A 17,737-nucleotide genomic window follows, 5' to 3' on the forward strand; every position below is an offset into this window, starting at 1 on the left:
TTTCTTTTCCAGTTTGTTTGGTTAAACTAGTCTCTTAGAAGTTAGATGTACTACGATTTACTGTATTTTTTTCTCGGTTGTTGTTTGTTAGAATGTGATGCTTGGCTTTTAGATCAGATGAGATCCCATGAAGTCATGTTTCACTGCCGATGGTTGTGAATGTGGCTGTTCCGCTGTTCCCCTTTCAGGATATTTGTTCAACTTAGGTATATGTACAAATCCATACAAAGACCCGTAGAATTATTTGGGACATTCCAACTAATCTAGAATAACTTTGTTAAGGTCAACTACAGCCAATTCGATGATGATTTAATGTTTTATTCACGTGGACAAAGAGGCTCTAATCAACCTCTCTAAGCATAGTGTGAATATCGTACACCTAAAAGAGAAATCCGTGCTTTATTAATGTGGCCTTGGAGAATGATTTGTTAGTTAAATTCACAATCGCTGATGCAAACATATACCAGAAACATTCGGTTTGCAGCTTAGGTTGTCTGTTAGATATTGAAGTGTCACATAAAAGTGACGAACAGGCCTCAAGTATTCATTGACAGTACGTACCATGATGGTTTAATAAAAGGAAATTAACAGGGTCTGAATGTTAAAAATAGAAATAACAAAAAGAAATTACAATATCTGAGCTGAGCACAGCATGTAGCTACATATTTTTTCGAATCAAATATTAATTCTGGAGAGATATCACGTGAATAATGATTGGCAACTACAAATATAGATTAAATTTCAAACTTACTACATACTTTTGGTCATCTCTCTGTCTCTCTGGTCGGGTGCATCTAATGACGACTCATCCATGTCTTGTGTGCCCATCTTTTGTTGAAATCGCTGCCCAGCCAAAGATTATCACACAGGGCCAATATGTAATTAGCGTTCGAATAAGTAGAATCTGTGCAATAACTAGCAATACCCGATTGCCCCTCCTAACATATAGTGCTATTGCAAAACGAACGCCATTTAAAGGCTCCGTATATAAGCACAGTGATGCAATCATCATCATTGCACAGATTGCAATTGCAGTGCATCGAGTCACTGGGGCCAGCACTAAATACATACCTAGTGCAAAGGCAGTACCCAAACTTGTCACTGAACTGAAGGCCAGGAGTAGAGATATGTTAAAGTGCCGACGGCGAAGTGGTAGACTAACCATAGGCATTCCAGAGTACATGAGGTTGATGATAGCCAAGCTCGAGCAAATGAATGCTATTGTGTTAGCCATGATGAATGCATCAAATATATAACTTCCAGCAAGTGTTGGTGTGCCACCATTATTGTGATCGTCTGCTTTGTAACCTCCTGGTATGGCAAACATTACGCCAAACGTGACAGTAACAATCAGCACTGAGGCAATACCCAAAGTTTGTGTTGAATTTGTCATTTTGTCCGATTCCCTCACTTCATCTACTTGTTTTTGATGAATAATATATTGTTCCTGCAGGTGATCTACCCGACGACAACCACCTCTTGCATTGCAAAACGTTAGTGCCCGCAATATCAGTTTGTTAGGGTTCTGCAAAGCAAACATAATGGATCAGTAGGTCAGTACTCTTTATTTTTCTTGAGTAAATTACACTCACGGTACATGAATTTGTGTGGTGGGTGCAAATAGATATAACAGCTTGCAAATTGCTCACTTTGATATAATAACTTGGCTAGTAGGTGCGAACCGGGCCAAAATGATCCATACAAGTAAAATTGTTCTAAATTAGTGCACAATAATGACATAACAGCATATACGTACAACTATGATTTGGAGATCTTATTTCGAATCCAAATAAAAAGAGGAATTAGATGTCCAAAAGTTTATTTTTCATGTATAGGATACAATATTTATTTCATTTTTTGGAAAAAATTGATCATCTATATAACTCGTCTAATGTTTATTTATCTATTCAAGACCAAGATAATTTTTATATGTACAATTAACTACTAAAAGAACATTTTAATTTTCATTTTCATGTTCCGACACTTTCATTGAAAGTGTATTTTAATGATTAGGTATTTTTAATTATTTTGTTTTTTTTTCTAAATCTTGAAAGTATCATGCGAATAATAGTAATAATATGTGTCAGTATAAAATTTTGATGTGTAACAACAATTACACCAGTAGTATGTATCATATTAGATCAATTTTACTTTTGCGGATCGGTTTGGCCTATGTTTGCATGAACTAGCCAAGTTATTGTACCCGAATAAGCAATTTGTAAGTTATTGTACCTATTTGCACCCACCATACAAGTTTGTGTACCATGAACGTAATTTACTCATTTTTCTTTGTTAATCAAAAAGGGTTAAAAGTGTAATCTTACCCATCCATAGAAATATCCTGCAAGAATCTTACTCTGCGATATATCTAAAGCAGTTTGCCCCTTATTATTTGATATATTTAAGTTTACCTCCTTATTCATCAGTAGAGAACAGAAGATAGCCTTATTCCCATGCTTCACTGCTATGTGCAATGCAGTGTTTCCATCGTTGTCTTGCATATTCAAAATCCTAGCCAACGATTGAGTATGGCAAGCATACACAACTACATTCCATCTTTCCCTTTCAACGGCAACATGAAGGAAAGTCCTCCCCTTAGAATCGCGTAAACCAGCGATCTCAGGTCGCTCTCTAATAAAGGACTTGACTGTCAGATTGGCACCGGAGGAGGCAGCGACGTGTATGGGGTACAATCCTTCAGAGTCTTGCTTATACAACTGAACTGGGTTGGCTCTCAGCACAGGGATGACCGTATTGTATATTCCTCTCCGTAGAAGTGATGCAGCGAAATGGAGTGGCGTGCTCCCATTTTCGTCCGATTGCTCTGTGAGGCCATTGTTCCAGTTCAACAACATTTTGGTCATCACTGCATACAAGGTATATTCATGTGAAACTATGTTATTAAGGGGAGCAAATTAACGCTGCAGTAACTAAATAGCATTATTTAATTAGCCAAAACATTAGGTTGTGGACTTGTAGTTGTTCATTTTAAACGTAAAAAAGAAAAGAAAAGTATCTTGCATTGCGTGCTTTAACGCGTCTAAATAAACACACAGTGCACAGTGGATAAAGAAGGTTATATTATCTAACTTTGTATCTCAGGTTTAGCTTACTCACGATGTATGGGGAAGTCCCCGTAGTACTTGTTCTCAATTTTTCTTCTGCATCAGTGGATGTGTTTTTTTCCGCTGAGTGCAATTTGGTGCGGCAGCTGGATGTTTTTATTTGTTTAATGAAATTGGAAGATAGCTTGCACACATGCGCGTCCATCTTTTTTATTACGAATATTTATACTTATTCTATTGTAAACATGTTTTTTTTAAAAAAATTTATTTGGGATTACCATTGTGGCGTATAACAATGTATAACTTGTAAACTAAAATTACTTAAAAACACCGAGTTTTGAATTTATAAGAAAATATCGTGTCACGATGAAGTTGCTACCTATGAAACTATATAACATTTGTACATAAGTGTGTTTTTGTAAGTATCTTACTTTTGGAATTTCTAAATTCTACTAAGTAACATTTTTTTCATACTATATATGTCTTTGTGAATTTTACAATATTTTATTTGAAGATATTATCTATTAAAAATATAGATAATATGACCGCATCATCTAATTAAATGAGGTGGATATGTTGAAGTATTGATTTAATTATCAGGATATAGTTTTGCAATAGGAAACTACAGTTGTCCTATCTCTTAGCGATTGTCTTCCTGTTGGCTATCTCTTAACGTGGCTTGTGGCTATGGCTCTCTATGGCTCGTGATTGTATGCCCTCTTCTTCTAGGAAGAAGACGAGAGAAAGAAGGAAGAAGATGGAAAATAAAGGATATTGATGGAAAACGTGAAGACAGTGGCACGGTCCAATTTTGTAAAATTTTAGTGATACGACTATTAATAGACGAATTTTAATGTCATTTATCTGAATAGGCAAATTTGTAAAGGCATGGATCCAATTAAGCTAATTTTGTTTATTATTTGACTGGTTGAGGTGGGAATTTCTTGGTTTCGCTGTTTCTTCGTGATTCTTTTCCTTCCCAAAAGTTTTCTCCTTTTTTTTCTCCATACGAACCTTTTTTTTTTGGTAAAATCTAAATCAAGAGGCATCTTGTTTTAATGCTAACGAGAGGCCCTAACAATATACCTTCACTATAGTACTAGCTAGTCCAACAAGCAAGTAGAAAAAAATATATTCCTATCACATGTGCTTCAAATAAAATTCTCTTAAAATACTTATCCGATCTATGATCCAATTACACCGTTGTGTTCATAAAAGTTAAAGTTTTATAACAAGATCTCACATGATTATGTTTTAATGAAAAAAATATAAATTACTCTTATAATATACCTTAATTAATTTTAAATTTCACTAAACTACTTCTTCGACATATAAAAGTAAATTCAATAAAGCATAAAAGTAATTACATATATTATATTATAGAAGTAACTTAAAATAATAATTTACATATATTATAGAAGTAACTTAAAAAAAAGAAAGTAACTTTGTGATGATATTAAAAGTAAATCCGTTATGGAGATAAAAACATGAGTTTATCTAGCAATTAAATTTAATTAGCACAAATTACGGAATTGACCAAAAATGATAATAAAATAAACAATATATTCACAACATCATGAATGTATAAGAAGTAATTTAATCAAATCGAAAAGTAATTTATATATATGATAAAAGTAACTTATTTATATAATAAAAATATTTTACAATATATATATATATATATATATTTATTTCTTTTATCAAAATATAGTCATGTAAGATCTTGTTGTACAAATTTAATTGCAACAAACACAATGGTGTAATCGGATTATGGATAGATAAGTAATTTAAAAGAAAAATCTATAAGAAGAAAAAAAAGGCATGTATTATTCGGTTTACTAGTAGGCAACCAGATCTAAAGATGAGTCTCTGGTTAAGACAATATAGGGTGCGGTCTCTGTGTAGTTACATCTTTTTATTGTTTGTTTTTTTTAGAAGATCCATTTTTCCTGCTCTAATTTTGGTAATTGCGCTTGACTTTCCTTTTAATGATCAAGTTGTTAATAACGGCGGCAATAATCAGGGTTGCATCCATTTGAGCCGGTAGAGAGCCGGCTATTCTTTTTCTTTTACCATGGAAAACTGGCACATCTTTTTAGGTGTTAGTTTTAAAAACCTAGTACACCTTTGTGAAATATGTCTCTAAATTGGTGCCAGTTGAGAAGAAGTTCCCATCCGGTATCTATGGGTACTCTGTAGCAGTGATGTCATGTTTCCCTTATCAAATGCTAATGTTGTTACATATATTGACAATTATTTGGTTAAAACTGCCAGTTTGTTACAAATTTATAGTAAGGTATTTCACAAAATTTGTTATGAAACAATAGGGTGAACTCATCCATATAAAAGGATGGATCGCAACCGAAGGCATCCACGCCTCTTCCCTAGGCGCTCCTTGGCAACGGACGCGTCTACAGTTGCCACCTCTTCCCCCTCTATAAATTGTACCGCATTGATCAATAAAGGACCGCATTGATCAATAAAGGACATCCACTCATTCGCTCTATTGTGGTCAATTCTCTCTCTCGCTCAATCAATCTTACCCACTTTCAACATGTTATCAGCACTTAGCTCTAAGCGAAGAGAAGAAATCCGATTGCTTTTTATCTCAAGAAAAAGCGAAGAACAGAAGAAACTAAGGAAGCGCATAAGGTATGTCTACCTTGATTTCATCCTCGATGCCGTTCTCGGCCTCCCTCGCCGAGACCGCACCCATCGCCTTCGCCACCTCCTCTGTCGATTCGAGGAGTCGCCACCATCGCCATGCCGGGCACCATTCTAGGGTTGGTGGCCGCCGCCACCATCCTCGGCGCAGCATTTGCCGTCGCTGCTACACCTCCGACTCCACCACCACAAGCGCCCGCCATGGCACCGGCGCCCCGCCGCGTCCAGGTCCAGGCACCATGGATGGATTGCGGTGGTGACACCCGCCGGCGAGCAGTGCTCCCTCCCACTGGAGATGGAGTCGCCACCGGCACCGTTCGTCGCCGCTCCGCCATCACCTTCACCTCGTCGGAGCTGCTCCCCCGATCCCGCGCCGCCGGGGTTTCGGGGATTGGAACTCTCACCACGCGCACGGGGTAGCCGGCCTTCTACCCTCCATCATAGTCTCGCCACCATGCTGGTGAAGCCGCCGCTTGCCACCCAGCCTCCCCGCTACTTTCCGCCCGCGCCATTCCTCACGACTCCCCGAGTTGCACGCTCTCAAATGGAGTGGGGAGAACGGCGTCCGAACCCGACCGGACTCTTACTCCGATGAGGAGAGGGGGCTGTCGGCGGACGACGGGGGCTGCGGTGACTATAGCGGTGAGGGCGGCAGAAATGGAGGCGCCGGCAGTGGTGTAACAGGGGAAGAAGGTGCGGCAGAAAAGGAATCGGTGGTGGATGAGGGAGTCGGCAGTGGAAACGGCGCTGGAAGTGGTGAAGAAGGAGGCGCCGAAATGGACGGTGGCGGCAGAAGAGGTGCAGGAGGCGGCGCCGCCTCGGCGACATCATGTGCGGCGGCGGCGGCACAAACCGCGGGGGCGGTTAGGGTAACCCTAACCCCCCCCCCCCCCAAGCCCCCCTACGCCCTTTTCCTCTCGGGCCTGATGGGCCGGCTACACTCTAGCGGTGGTGGGCCGAATCCTATTGATTTCGGCCCACCACCCATTTACCCCTTTATTTTAGTTTTTAATTTTATTTTAGCAGCAATTTCATATTAGTCCCTGTGTTTTATTTAATTTAGTACAAGCAGTTCATCAGTTGTACAAATTACAATGTAAGACCACTGGTGTTATATGTTACTTAACATAGGTGTTTATTCAAATACCCTGCTTCACTAAATTTCATGTTGTCTTAATTAAATGCCTTTTGCATATTATTTTGAGACATGCTCTACTTCCTCGCTTCATTAATTTACAAAATTCTTTAAATTTTGTACTTTAATTTAGCAAATTCTCTTAATTATGTACAACATGATTAATGGAGGATTTAATGCATGTTCCACTACACATTTTGACTCGGAAATTAATCACATGTAGCTGGAGTCCTATATTTTGGTCATCGTGACCATAACCTAGGTAGCAAGTATGTTGCCCATCATTAAGTGTTCTACATTTTGAGATGATTACCCGGTGGAGTCCTACAAATTGGCCACACTGGTCATAACCTAGGCAGCGAGTATCTCGCCTATCACACAGAGGTCTACATCTCACGATGATTACCCACATGTGGTATTTTCCGAGAATATGTTTTGAAAAATGAGATTATTTGAAATTTGGATAAACACAAGGTAGTGGAGTCCTAAACATTGGCTGCGGTATATTCACCAGAATATATTTGCCTAGAGATCATGTTTTAGGCAGCAAGTATAACTTGCCCACTATTAAGAGATCTACTCCACTGTTTAATTACTTGGAGATTATCCACATTGTGCCACCTAATTTCGAATTCTAACTCAAATTATCAGGTCTATAACCTACATCTTTTCGAAACATTACAAAATATGAAGTCTTACATTTCGCATTGAGATTACAACCTCAATGTCATGTTTTTATTAATTTACCTCTGTAAATAAATAATGTTAATCATGATTATAGGGACATGACAACTATAGAGTTCGACGAACTCGCCCTCGATGGGAGTAACTACCCAATTTGGGCTTCCGATATCAAAATAAATTTTTGTTCTCGTGGGATTTCAAATACAATTTAGGAACCCAATGATTGGGATCCACTAGTTGAGAACAGAAAGCTATATATTGCCATTTTCCTTCTAAGGCTCTACATCTATAAAGATCTCAAACATGAGTACATGTTGGAGACGAGCCCTCTCAACCTATAGAAAGCTCTAAAAGAGCGTTATGATCAGCAAAAGGAACTCATTTGGCCTGAGGCTAATTATGAGTGGATTCATTTACGCCTACAGGATTTTGCGAAAAAGAGCCAACGGAAGCAGAGAAGATAGAGAAAACTCTATCAACTATGTTTCCAAAGGACAGGATACTGAACCAATAGTATCGCACTAAAAGGATTCAAGAGAAATTCCTCGAATAACCCTAAGAATCTAACTGGACAACGCAAACGCAACAACAGGCGCAAATCCAATGGTCGACAGAAAGGAAAAGGGAAAGGTCAGGCACCACAACCTCGTGGCAAATAGCAACAGGCATTACAACAAGTGTGGATCTGACTATCATGTCACTAAAGATTGCCGCATCCCAAAAACATCTTGTTCTCATGTATCAGAAATCCCTAAAGGAGAAAAATAAATCTTCTAAAGAACTAAGATTTGAAGCTCACTTTAATCTTACAAAAGAAAGACCTGAGATTGAAAGTTCTCACCAGGTTGAAGCTCACTTCAATCTTACAAAAGAAAAACCTGAGATTGAAAGTTCTCACCAGGCTCCTATTGAACCAGAGAACAACCTCGCTCTTCTCCTAGAGGATACCGCGGCACTTTCTGCAATGGATGACATGCTCATCGAGTACTGCTCAACGGACCCAGTTGGAGATTTACTATGATCGCAGTGCACCCCACTTAGAGATAAAGCTGCTTTAATCTCAGTGTGTTTGAGACATTATATTGATATCCTATAGTTTGTCAAAACAATATTGGTTGTAATAAGTAGATAAGTACAAACTCCCTTATATTATAAGGTTGTAAGACTTGCTAGTCATTAGAGTATGTACTTATAACATTTGTAAACATCATACTATGTATTTGATGTTTTAATTATTGTATGTATGTATATATTGTGGATAAAGAATTCTTCACTAAGCAATTCTTCTTTCACTATAGATGTCTAAGGATATGACTCCGATTGGAGATGAATTATGTCTTGTGGACAGTGGTACCACAAACTCTATACTTAGGGAGATCAAATACTTTCAAGCTCTCAAAAAGAGAGAAGGCAAAGTTTTGACTATCGCTGGGCGCGATACTGTGATATTTGGCTCAGGACGAGCAACTATTACACTCCCAATGGATACACAAATTACAATCGAGGATGCTTTATTGTATCCTGATTCAACCCATACCCTACTAAGTTATAGAGATATCCGTCAAATTGGGTTTCACATTGAAACCCATATGCATAATCGAGAAGAATTTCTTCTCTTAACCAAACAAAAGGGATATGGCAAACGCATTTGCGAGAAAATTCCATCTCTCACATTGGGATTGTACTATACATACATTAAGCCCATTGCACATGTTGTGTACAAAGTGATTTTTTAAAATGTTGATGCATTCCACACTTGGCATGATCGACTTGAGCACCCGGTATCGGGATGGTGAGAAAAATTATTGACAATTCTATTGGTCATCATTTGATCACTGACAAATTTCCCAAATACTCTGATTTCGTATGCACAGCATGTGCTACTGGGAAACTGATTTTGAGACCATCTTATCTCAAAATTAGAGCCGAACCACTTAAATTCCTTGAACGCATTCAAGGAGATATCTGTGGCCCTATGGTGCCAAGATCTAGACCGTTCAGGTACTTTATGGTTTTGATTGACGCATCTACTAGATGGTCTCATGTGTGTCTTCTATCGACACGAAACCATGCCTTTGCCAAACTAATGTCTCAAATTATAAGGCTGAAGGGAAATTATCCTGAACATAGGATTCAATCAATCCGTATAGACAACGCTGCCGAATTTACATCTCATGCTTTCGATGATTATTGTATGGCATTGGGAATTCAGGTTCAACACTCTGTTCCATATGTCCACACACAAAATGGTTTGGCTGAATCATTGATCTAAAGAATTAAGCTTATTGCCCGACCATTATTGATAAACTGCAAATTACCTTCGTTGTGTTGTGGTCATGTAGTTCTGCACACTGCTGACCTTGTCCAACTACGACCAACTGCATTGAGGAAACTGCATATCGTGAAACTTCCCCAATGCAGTTAGTACGTGGAAATCCTCCAAGTATTTCCCATTTGTGTAAGTTCGGTTGTATTGTATACATACTGATCTCACCACCACATCGTACCGCTATGGGCCCACACAGGAAAGTGGGGATCTATGTGGGATTTAAATCTCCGTCGATCATAAAGTATTTAAAACCCTTAATAGGTGATCTATTTACTGCCCGGTTCGCTGACTCTATCTTTGATGAGGAAAATTTCCCGGCATTAGCGGGAGACTTCAAGTACCAGAAAGAATGACAGGAAATTGATTGGGATGCCCAGGGTATTCCAGCCTCACACCCACGCACTACTGAAACTGAACTTCAAGTTTAGGAAATTATACATTTGCAAAGACTTGCAAATAACCTGCCAGATGCATTTACTAATTATAAAGGTGTTACTAAATCTTTCATTCCTGCTCAGAATGCGCTAGAAAGAGTGGAGGTACCAAATAAAACCACTCAACTTCCACTCACTAAAAAGAGAGGAAGAAGTTTGGCCACTCAGCGAGATACAGTTGCTAGCAAGAAAAGAAAGACAATAAATGCAAACCAACCTTAAGTTGGTACACACCAAATTGATACTATGTATCAAGCAGATCGTGATAATCTGCAACCTAGCCCAGTTGTGCATAATGCTGAGACTAGGAATTCAGAAGACCATAGACACATTGTTTTGGGAAATCACAATGAGTCTATAAGGGTTGATGAAATTGCCATCAACTACTCGGAAACTGGAGAATCTTTTGATAGAAGAGCTACAATTGTTGACATTAATTTTTCTGAATAAATTGCTGATTGCCTGCAAGTTGATCCAGAACCTAGGTCTATAAAAGAGTGCCAAAAGCGCTCTGACTGGAACAAATGGAAGGACGCAACTGACGCAGAATTAGCCTCGCTTTACAAAAGAGATGTATTCTCGGCTGTAATGCCTACTCCTCGTGGTATCTTTCCTGTGGGATACAAATGGGTTTTCGTCTGGAAACGGAATGAAAACAATGAGGTGGTGAGATATAAAGCAAGGCTTGTAGCACAAAGTTTTACGCAAAAACATGGCGTTGATTTCAACTAAACTTACTCTCCAGTTATGGGTGGTATAACTTTCCGATATTTAATATCATTGATAGTACAAAATCGTCTATTTATGCAGTTGATGGACGTAGTGACAGCATACCTTTATGGATCACTTGATTCTAATATTTACATGAAGGTTCCTGACGGAATCGACATGCCGAATCAGAAGGTAAATCGTAACATGTATTGTGTTAAGTTGCAGAAGTCACTTTGTGGCTTAAAACAATCGGGCAGGATGTGGTACAACCGATTAAGTAAATTCCTTTCACTAAAGAGATACACTAAAAATGATGATTGCCCATGTGTCCTTATCAAAAAGTCCCCCACAGGATTTTGTATTATCTCGGTATATGTCGATGATCTTAACATCATTGGCAATACACAAGATATTAATGAAGCACGTCATCATTTAAAGACGGAATTTGAGATGAAGAATTTGGGTCAAACCAAATTTTGCTTAGGTATACAACTTGAGCATTTACCTTCTGGAATCCTTGTGCACCAAAGTGCATATACCTAGAAAATTTTGGAGAAATTCAATATATGGACAAGTCATATCTTTCCAAAACCCTTATGGTGGTTCGATCTCTAGACGTGGAGAAAGTCCCATTTAGACCAAAGGAAGATGGTGAGGATGTGCTTGGACCTGATTTTCCATATCTTAGTGCTATTGGCGCACTTATGTATCTTGCAAATAGTACGAGGCCAAATATTGCTTTCTCGGTAAATCTATTAGCAAGATATATCGCTGCTCCTACCAAACGCCATTCGACTAGAGTTAAGAATGTCTTTCGATATCTTAATAGCACAAGAGATCTTAGACTTTTCTTTAAAAAGAACCAAGATTCGACCTTAATTGGGTATACTGATGCTGGCTATCTATCTGATCCCTACAATGCCAAATCACAAACAGGATTCGTACTTTTACAAGGTGGAACTGCTATTTCATGGAAGTCTTCTAAACAGACACTGGTAGCCACTTCCACAAATCATTTTGAAATAATTGCATTATATGAGGCATCACGTGAATGTTTATGGCTTCACAGAATGATTAACCACATATTAACATCTTGTGGTATTGGTTCATTAGAATCACCTACCATTATCTATGAAGATAATGCCGCTTGTGTTGTTTAGATGGAAACTGGTTATATTAAGAGCAACATCACTAAGAATATTGCTCCTAAATTATTTTATCCTCATGAGCTTCAGCAACATGGAGAGATAAACATCTTGCAAACTAAGTCATGTGATAATCTCGCTGATTTATTCATAAAATCTCTGCCATACTCCATATTTTTTAAATGTGTCGAAGGAATTGGTATGAGATGACTTAAAAATTTGCAGGATTGAGGGGGAGTAACTCTCTCTGGGAAATAACCTATTTTCGTCATATTATACTATTTTTCCTTTGTATGAGTTTTACCCTTTATATTTTCTCATCCAAAGTTTTTAACGAGGTAATATCAACATAAGTTATATGTCTTATCATTTTGCTTTTCCCCACTAGGGTTTTTACTAAATGATAACTATAGACATTATACTAATTTTGGACCATACTATGAGCTTTACTCATAAAGTCTAAAAATAGTTAACTATATATCACGGTTCTTCTCCTTATTTTCCCAATGGGTTTTTGAGGAGTTTACCTGATGTATCTAATACAATAAATTATAATTATTTCTAAGATTATGTTTACAAATATTCTGGAACAATGAAAGAGCAATGATCAAAGCTGGATTCGATCAAGGGAGAGTATTATGAAACAATAGGGTGATCTCATCCATATAAAAGGATTGATCGCAACCGAAGGCAACCACGCCTCTTCCCTACGGAATTGCTACTAGGCGATTGCTCGCTCAGGGCGATCAGATCCGATCCCCCTCCCCCTCCTCCACGTGGGTTCCTTTTTTGGCACCGCATTACTTTCCTATTTTAGTAAATTTATGCACCTAAAGTTTGTACACCTCAAGTTTACACATCTAAAGTTTATACACTTAAAGTTTAGAGACCCAAAGTTTATAAGTCAAAAGTTTATACATCAGATTCAAATTTGAATTTGAATTCAAATATATTTTATATATAATATTTCTGTACATCTAAAGTTTATAGACCTAAAGTTTATAATTCAAAAGTTTATATACCCGATTCAAATTTGAATTTAAATTATATCCGATTCAAATTTGAACTTGAATTCAAATATTTTTTATATATAGTATTTCTTTACATCTAAAGTTTATACACCTAAAGTTTATAGACCCAAAGTTTATGAGTCAAAAGTTTACATACCCGATTCAAATTTGAATTTGAATTCAAATATTAGTTTATAGACCCAAAGTTTATAAGTCAAAAGTTTACATACCCATTTCAAATTTGAATTTAAATTCAAATATTTTTATATATAGTATTTTCTATACATAAATTTTTCCAACTTTATTTTTTTATTTTTTTTAAATTTATGGTGTAGTAGGAAGAGAAGAAGGGGAGGAGGAAGGGAAAGAGTAGAGTATAGGGGGACGGAGAGCGATCACCCGCCCATTAGCACCCCCCTCTTCCCTAGGCACTCCTTAGCACCCATTTCCTATCTATAAATTGTACCGCATTGATCAATAAAGGACATCCGCTCATTCGCTCTATTGCGTTCAATTCTCTCTCTCGCTCAATCTCTCTCGCTCAATCAATCTTATATACTTTCAACGAAATTGACACGATAGCAAACCATTTTATTTTTATTAGAAAGCTACAAATATTTCCCACTATATATGTGCGTATGACTTGCATTGTGGGCCCCAACTTGCAAAAGCATGAGTTTTGCATTTGTGTATGACATATTGACCTATAAACTTATAAAACAAATTAAGTTGTCGCTTTATGATAAAAGCAAATATATGATTCAAAATAAGTATGGAATATAGCTAGAATGAAATTCAAAACAGCAAATATAAATTGCACACGTACCTTGGTCTTGTAGAACGGCTGCGTGCAATGCATTTTGTCTATTTGGGCCAGAGTACGAAAGATTCCCGTCTGTCATTTGATGCAATAACTTTGCAATGTCGACCTGTTGATGCAAGACAGCTAGGTACAACGGTGAAGTACCTGTTGCATCCATAAGGAAGCCGGCCAATTCTGAATAATATTTAAGAAGGTTGGTGATTATATCCTTATTTCCAATGCAGACGGCATCATGAAAGGCCGTCTCCTTACGGCAGTTTTCCTTTCTCAGGAGTTCCTCCAGTCTCGCGCTGCTAGGGGAGTTGTCCTTAGTTTCAACCAGATCAATTAGATGATCAACCATTTTGGAATGGCCAGCCCGGACAGCGCAGTGCAGAGGTGTGTCACCGTTGTTGTTCTGCACTAACATGAGATGTTGGGACCTGCTGTAGATGACGCCTGCACTCCTCAAGTAGCCCGGGCCATCACCGCAGGTGGCCACAACATGGAGTGCAGTGTTCCCTTCAGTGGTGACCCCGTCCAGATCCATGCCCGACTCTGCATCTGCACCAGAAGCTTGCTGCGTCGTCATATCTATACCTTCCAGAGTTATAACTCACTAAATATTAAACATAATATATAAAGATACCACATTATTATCTACTAGCAATAATATTAGTTATAAAAAAGCTAATGCATACATACAATATCATTTATAATTTATTAAATTCTATAAATCAACATGTAAACATATCCAATCATCATCACCTCTCACATCATTTCTAAAATATTTTAACATATATAGTCATCATTTTTATAATACTTGACATGTATATTCACTAGTACAAAACCTTTCATCTGTGACGGTCTCTAACATGCCTAGAATTAGTAGGCCGTCACTAGAAAGTCATCTCAATCGGGCCGAAAAAGTGTCCGATTAAGATATAGTCGCATAGACATATTAAATGGGCATAAAACTCAGGCTCGTCACGGATGACACCTATCAGTGACGGGCCGTAATTTAGGCCCGATTGAAATAACGTTCCATAGCTCAATCGGGCCTCAAGTTTGAGAAATGGAACATTATCTCTATCGGGGCTAAACTTGATGATCATCCGTGACGGGCGCCAACTTGAGACCCGATTGAGATATGGATCGTTATCTCAATCGGGCCTAAACTACGGCCTGTCACTGATAGAGGTCATCAGTGGCGGGCCTGATTTTTATGCCCATCTAACATGTACGTGCGACCATATCTCAATCGATAATAATTAGGCCTGTCACACATGACTCATCCGTTAACTATAGTAATGCCCGATTAATATGACTTAGTATTTTTCCATTTTTCATATGAAATGTTTATATTTGTGAGTTGACCTATATCAAAATAATTAACTGCAGTATAATAATTCATTTTATTATTTTTTCGGGTAGTAAATGATTTCAAATGGAAAAATTGTCAACAACAAACTTGTATAACTTATCAAGATTTAGAACTTTTATTTTGGTCATTTTTCTATATAACTCTTTTTGAATAGTTTGAATTTGAATTTCAAAATATAACAACTTCAAAACAACATTTTCAAATACTAAATGATTTCAACTAAAAAAGTCATCAACAACAAATTTGTATAACTTATCAAGATCTATAACTTTTATTTTGGTTATTTTTCTATATAACTTTTTTTTTGAACAGTTTGAATTTGAATTTGAAAATATGACAACTTCAAACAACATTTTCAAATACTAAATGATTTCAACTAAAAAGTCATCAACAACAAAGTTGTATAACTCATCAAGATCTATAATTTTTATTTTTTTCATTTCTTCGTCAGACAAAGTGTTAGTAACATTGTTCACAAATTTTACATATCTATTTTATAGTTTATAAACCAAATAAGAGATATTTGCTAGTTGTGGCCCGATTGAGATAGGTCAGCCGTGATGGGCTATAGTTTGACTGGTCGTCTGGTTCAAGGCTATCAGTGACGGGCTTTAATTGAGGCCTGATTGAGATAGCTTCATTAGTGACAGCCGTTTGTCCGATTGAGATAACTTTTCACATCTGTGATTTCTAGGCTGTGACGGACGCCATGTCCGACTGAGATGGGGGTTGCCGCCTGATTGAGATGGTGGTTACCGTTCTAGTGATTCATCCATATATTCCATATCAAAGCATGGGAAATTATTTAGTTTTTTATGATTAGTACTAATTAATCCTTGATTTTCATCATTTTTTCTATCTCCCGCTTCTTGCGATGTAAATTTTGGTCAACAACCTAATATTTTATCTACAATCTTCTTTGAGTCTATTAACTTTATTTCTCTGTAAATATGACTTGGCAGAACAATTTTATTTGCTATCAATGACTAATATCATGTTTACTCCTTGCTCAACTGTTGAAGAAAATATTAAAGATTACATAATAATTCTTATAACATGGGTAATTTTACCATTTTTGAGAAAGTATTTAGAGGTACTATATTTTCGAGTTTAAATTTGGTACCTATAGGTACTAGCTACTAAGGTACTAAAAAATTTTTCATAAAATTTAGATATCTCAAGATACTTTCTCAAGAACATAAAATTTAGATATCTCAAGATACTTTCTCAAGAACTATAAAGTATAAAATTCCTCAGAGCATGGGAATCGCCTAGTTATTATTAGATCCATTACCCGAAGAGTCCCGTTGGAGATCATTAGGAAATGCTCGAGCAGCAGCTATATATTGCTTCCATGTTCAGAATATATTAACACACGATTAATTAAGTTTTAATTATTGAAAACTTAACAAATAGATATATTTAATATTTTAAAGCAATATATATATATATATATATATATATATATATTTCATATGAAACACACCGTTTAGTAAATCTTAATCTCTGTAAGGAAAGAATACTACCATAATCATTTAGACGACCCTGCGATGCTAGTGATAGCAACAGGGGGTTCATGGACGCAGTGGAAGGCTTTGCGGCGTCTTCTTTTTTGGACGCCATCATCATCAACATTGCCGCTGCATCTCCCTTGCCGCTGCATCTCCCTTGCCGATGCTCCTCCCCGTTCTTCAACGCCATCGCCACCTCATAAGCCTCTCTACTTAAGGACAACGCCGCCACCATGGTAGTGGAGTTTTCCTTATTCACTAGATCCTTCAGCTGCTGGCTTACAGCACGGTCTGTGGTGACCATCAGTTGAGCGACCATGGGCAATGGAGAAGAACTTGTTGCCATGGATGTGCTAGGAGGTTCCTCTCCGTTACTCGCAGCCATCATCACCAGTACTCACTACAGGTACAAGGTTAGTCTCACTTGCACTTTCGTGGTTAGCTATTGGTTGGATGATCTATGTGGGAAAGGCTGGTATATATATATATATATGCGCGCGCTGGAGGGCCACAAGGTGGTGCACTTAAACTCAGATTTGAGGGCAAACTTATATACAGATGTAGTTGTCCAAAGCCCAAACATGTACACCCTTCATTTCGTAAGAGCTTTAACTTTTTTTCTAAGTCAAATTTATATAATTTTGATTAAGTTTACAGAAAAACATGATAATATTTTCAACAGCAAACAAACATGCTATCAAAATATATTTAATATTAGATTTAATGGATCTAATTTGATGTTTTAAGAGTTGTTAGATTTCACTATAAACTTGATTAATTTTATAGATTCGTTTAATATATTGACGTGCAATTATTTTACGCGTTCGTGAAAAAAGATTAAATTTATAGAAATTTTATTTAGG

The 17,737-nt window shown here is 37.3% G+C and overlaps 1 protein-coding gene across 2 annotated transcripts; it reads right to left on the bottom strand.

Annotated features, from left to right (window-relative positions):
• Positions 1-541: 541 nt before the first annotated feature.
• On the bottom strand, positions 542-17,521 carry LOC4346790 (protein ACCELERATED CELL DEATH 6). Of its 2 annotated transcripts, XM_015756800.3 has the most exons (4): positions 16,890-17,521; positions 14,004-14,543; positions 2,325-2,866; positions 542-1,525 (listed from the first exon to the last, which is right to left on the bottom strand). In XM_015756800.3, exons 1-4 carry the CDS (start codon positions 17,260-17,262, stop codon positions 806-808), a joined length of 2,175 nt encoding a protein of 724 aa, XP_015612286.1. In that variant the 5' UTR covers positions 17,263-17,521; the 3' UTR covers positions 542-805. The 2 variants fall into 2 exon arrangements, with proteins under 2 accessions (XP_015612286.1, XP_015612288.1); XM_015756802.3 differs by lacking the exons at positions 14,004-14,543; positions 16,890-17,521 and adding an exon at positions 5,728-5,875.
• Between the last annotated feature and the right edge of the window lie 216 nt (positions 17,522-17,737).

This window comes from Oryza sativa, chromosome 9 (assembly GCF_034140825.1).
Source record: "Oryza sativa Japonica Group chromosome 9, ASM3414082v1".
Classification (NCBI taxonomy): Eukaryota; Viridiplantae; Streptophyta; class Magnoliopsida; order Poales; family Poaceae; genus Oryza; species Oryza sativa.

Coding starts and splice junctions, on each gene's coding strand:
- LOC4346790 (XM_015756800.3), bottom strand. CDS start 17,262: ATGATGGCTGCGAGTAACGGAGAGGAACCTCCTAGCACATCCATGGCA. Junction 2,867..14,003: donor AGCCGTTCTACAAGACCAAG/GTACGTGTGCAA, acceptor CCTTGTATGCAG/TGATGACCAAAATGTTGTTG. Junction 1,526..2,324: donor CAGGATATTTCTATGGATGG/GTAAGATTACAC, acceptor TTTGCTTTGCAG/AACCCTAACAAACTGATATT.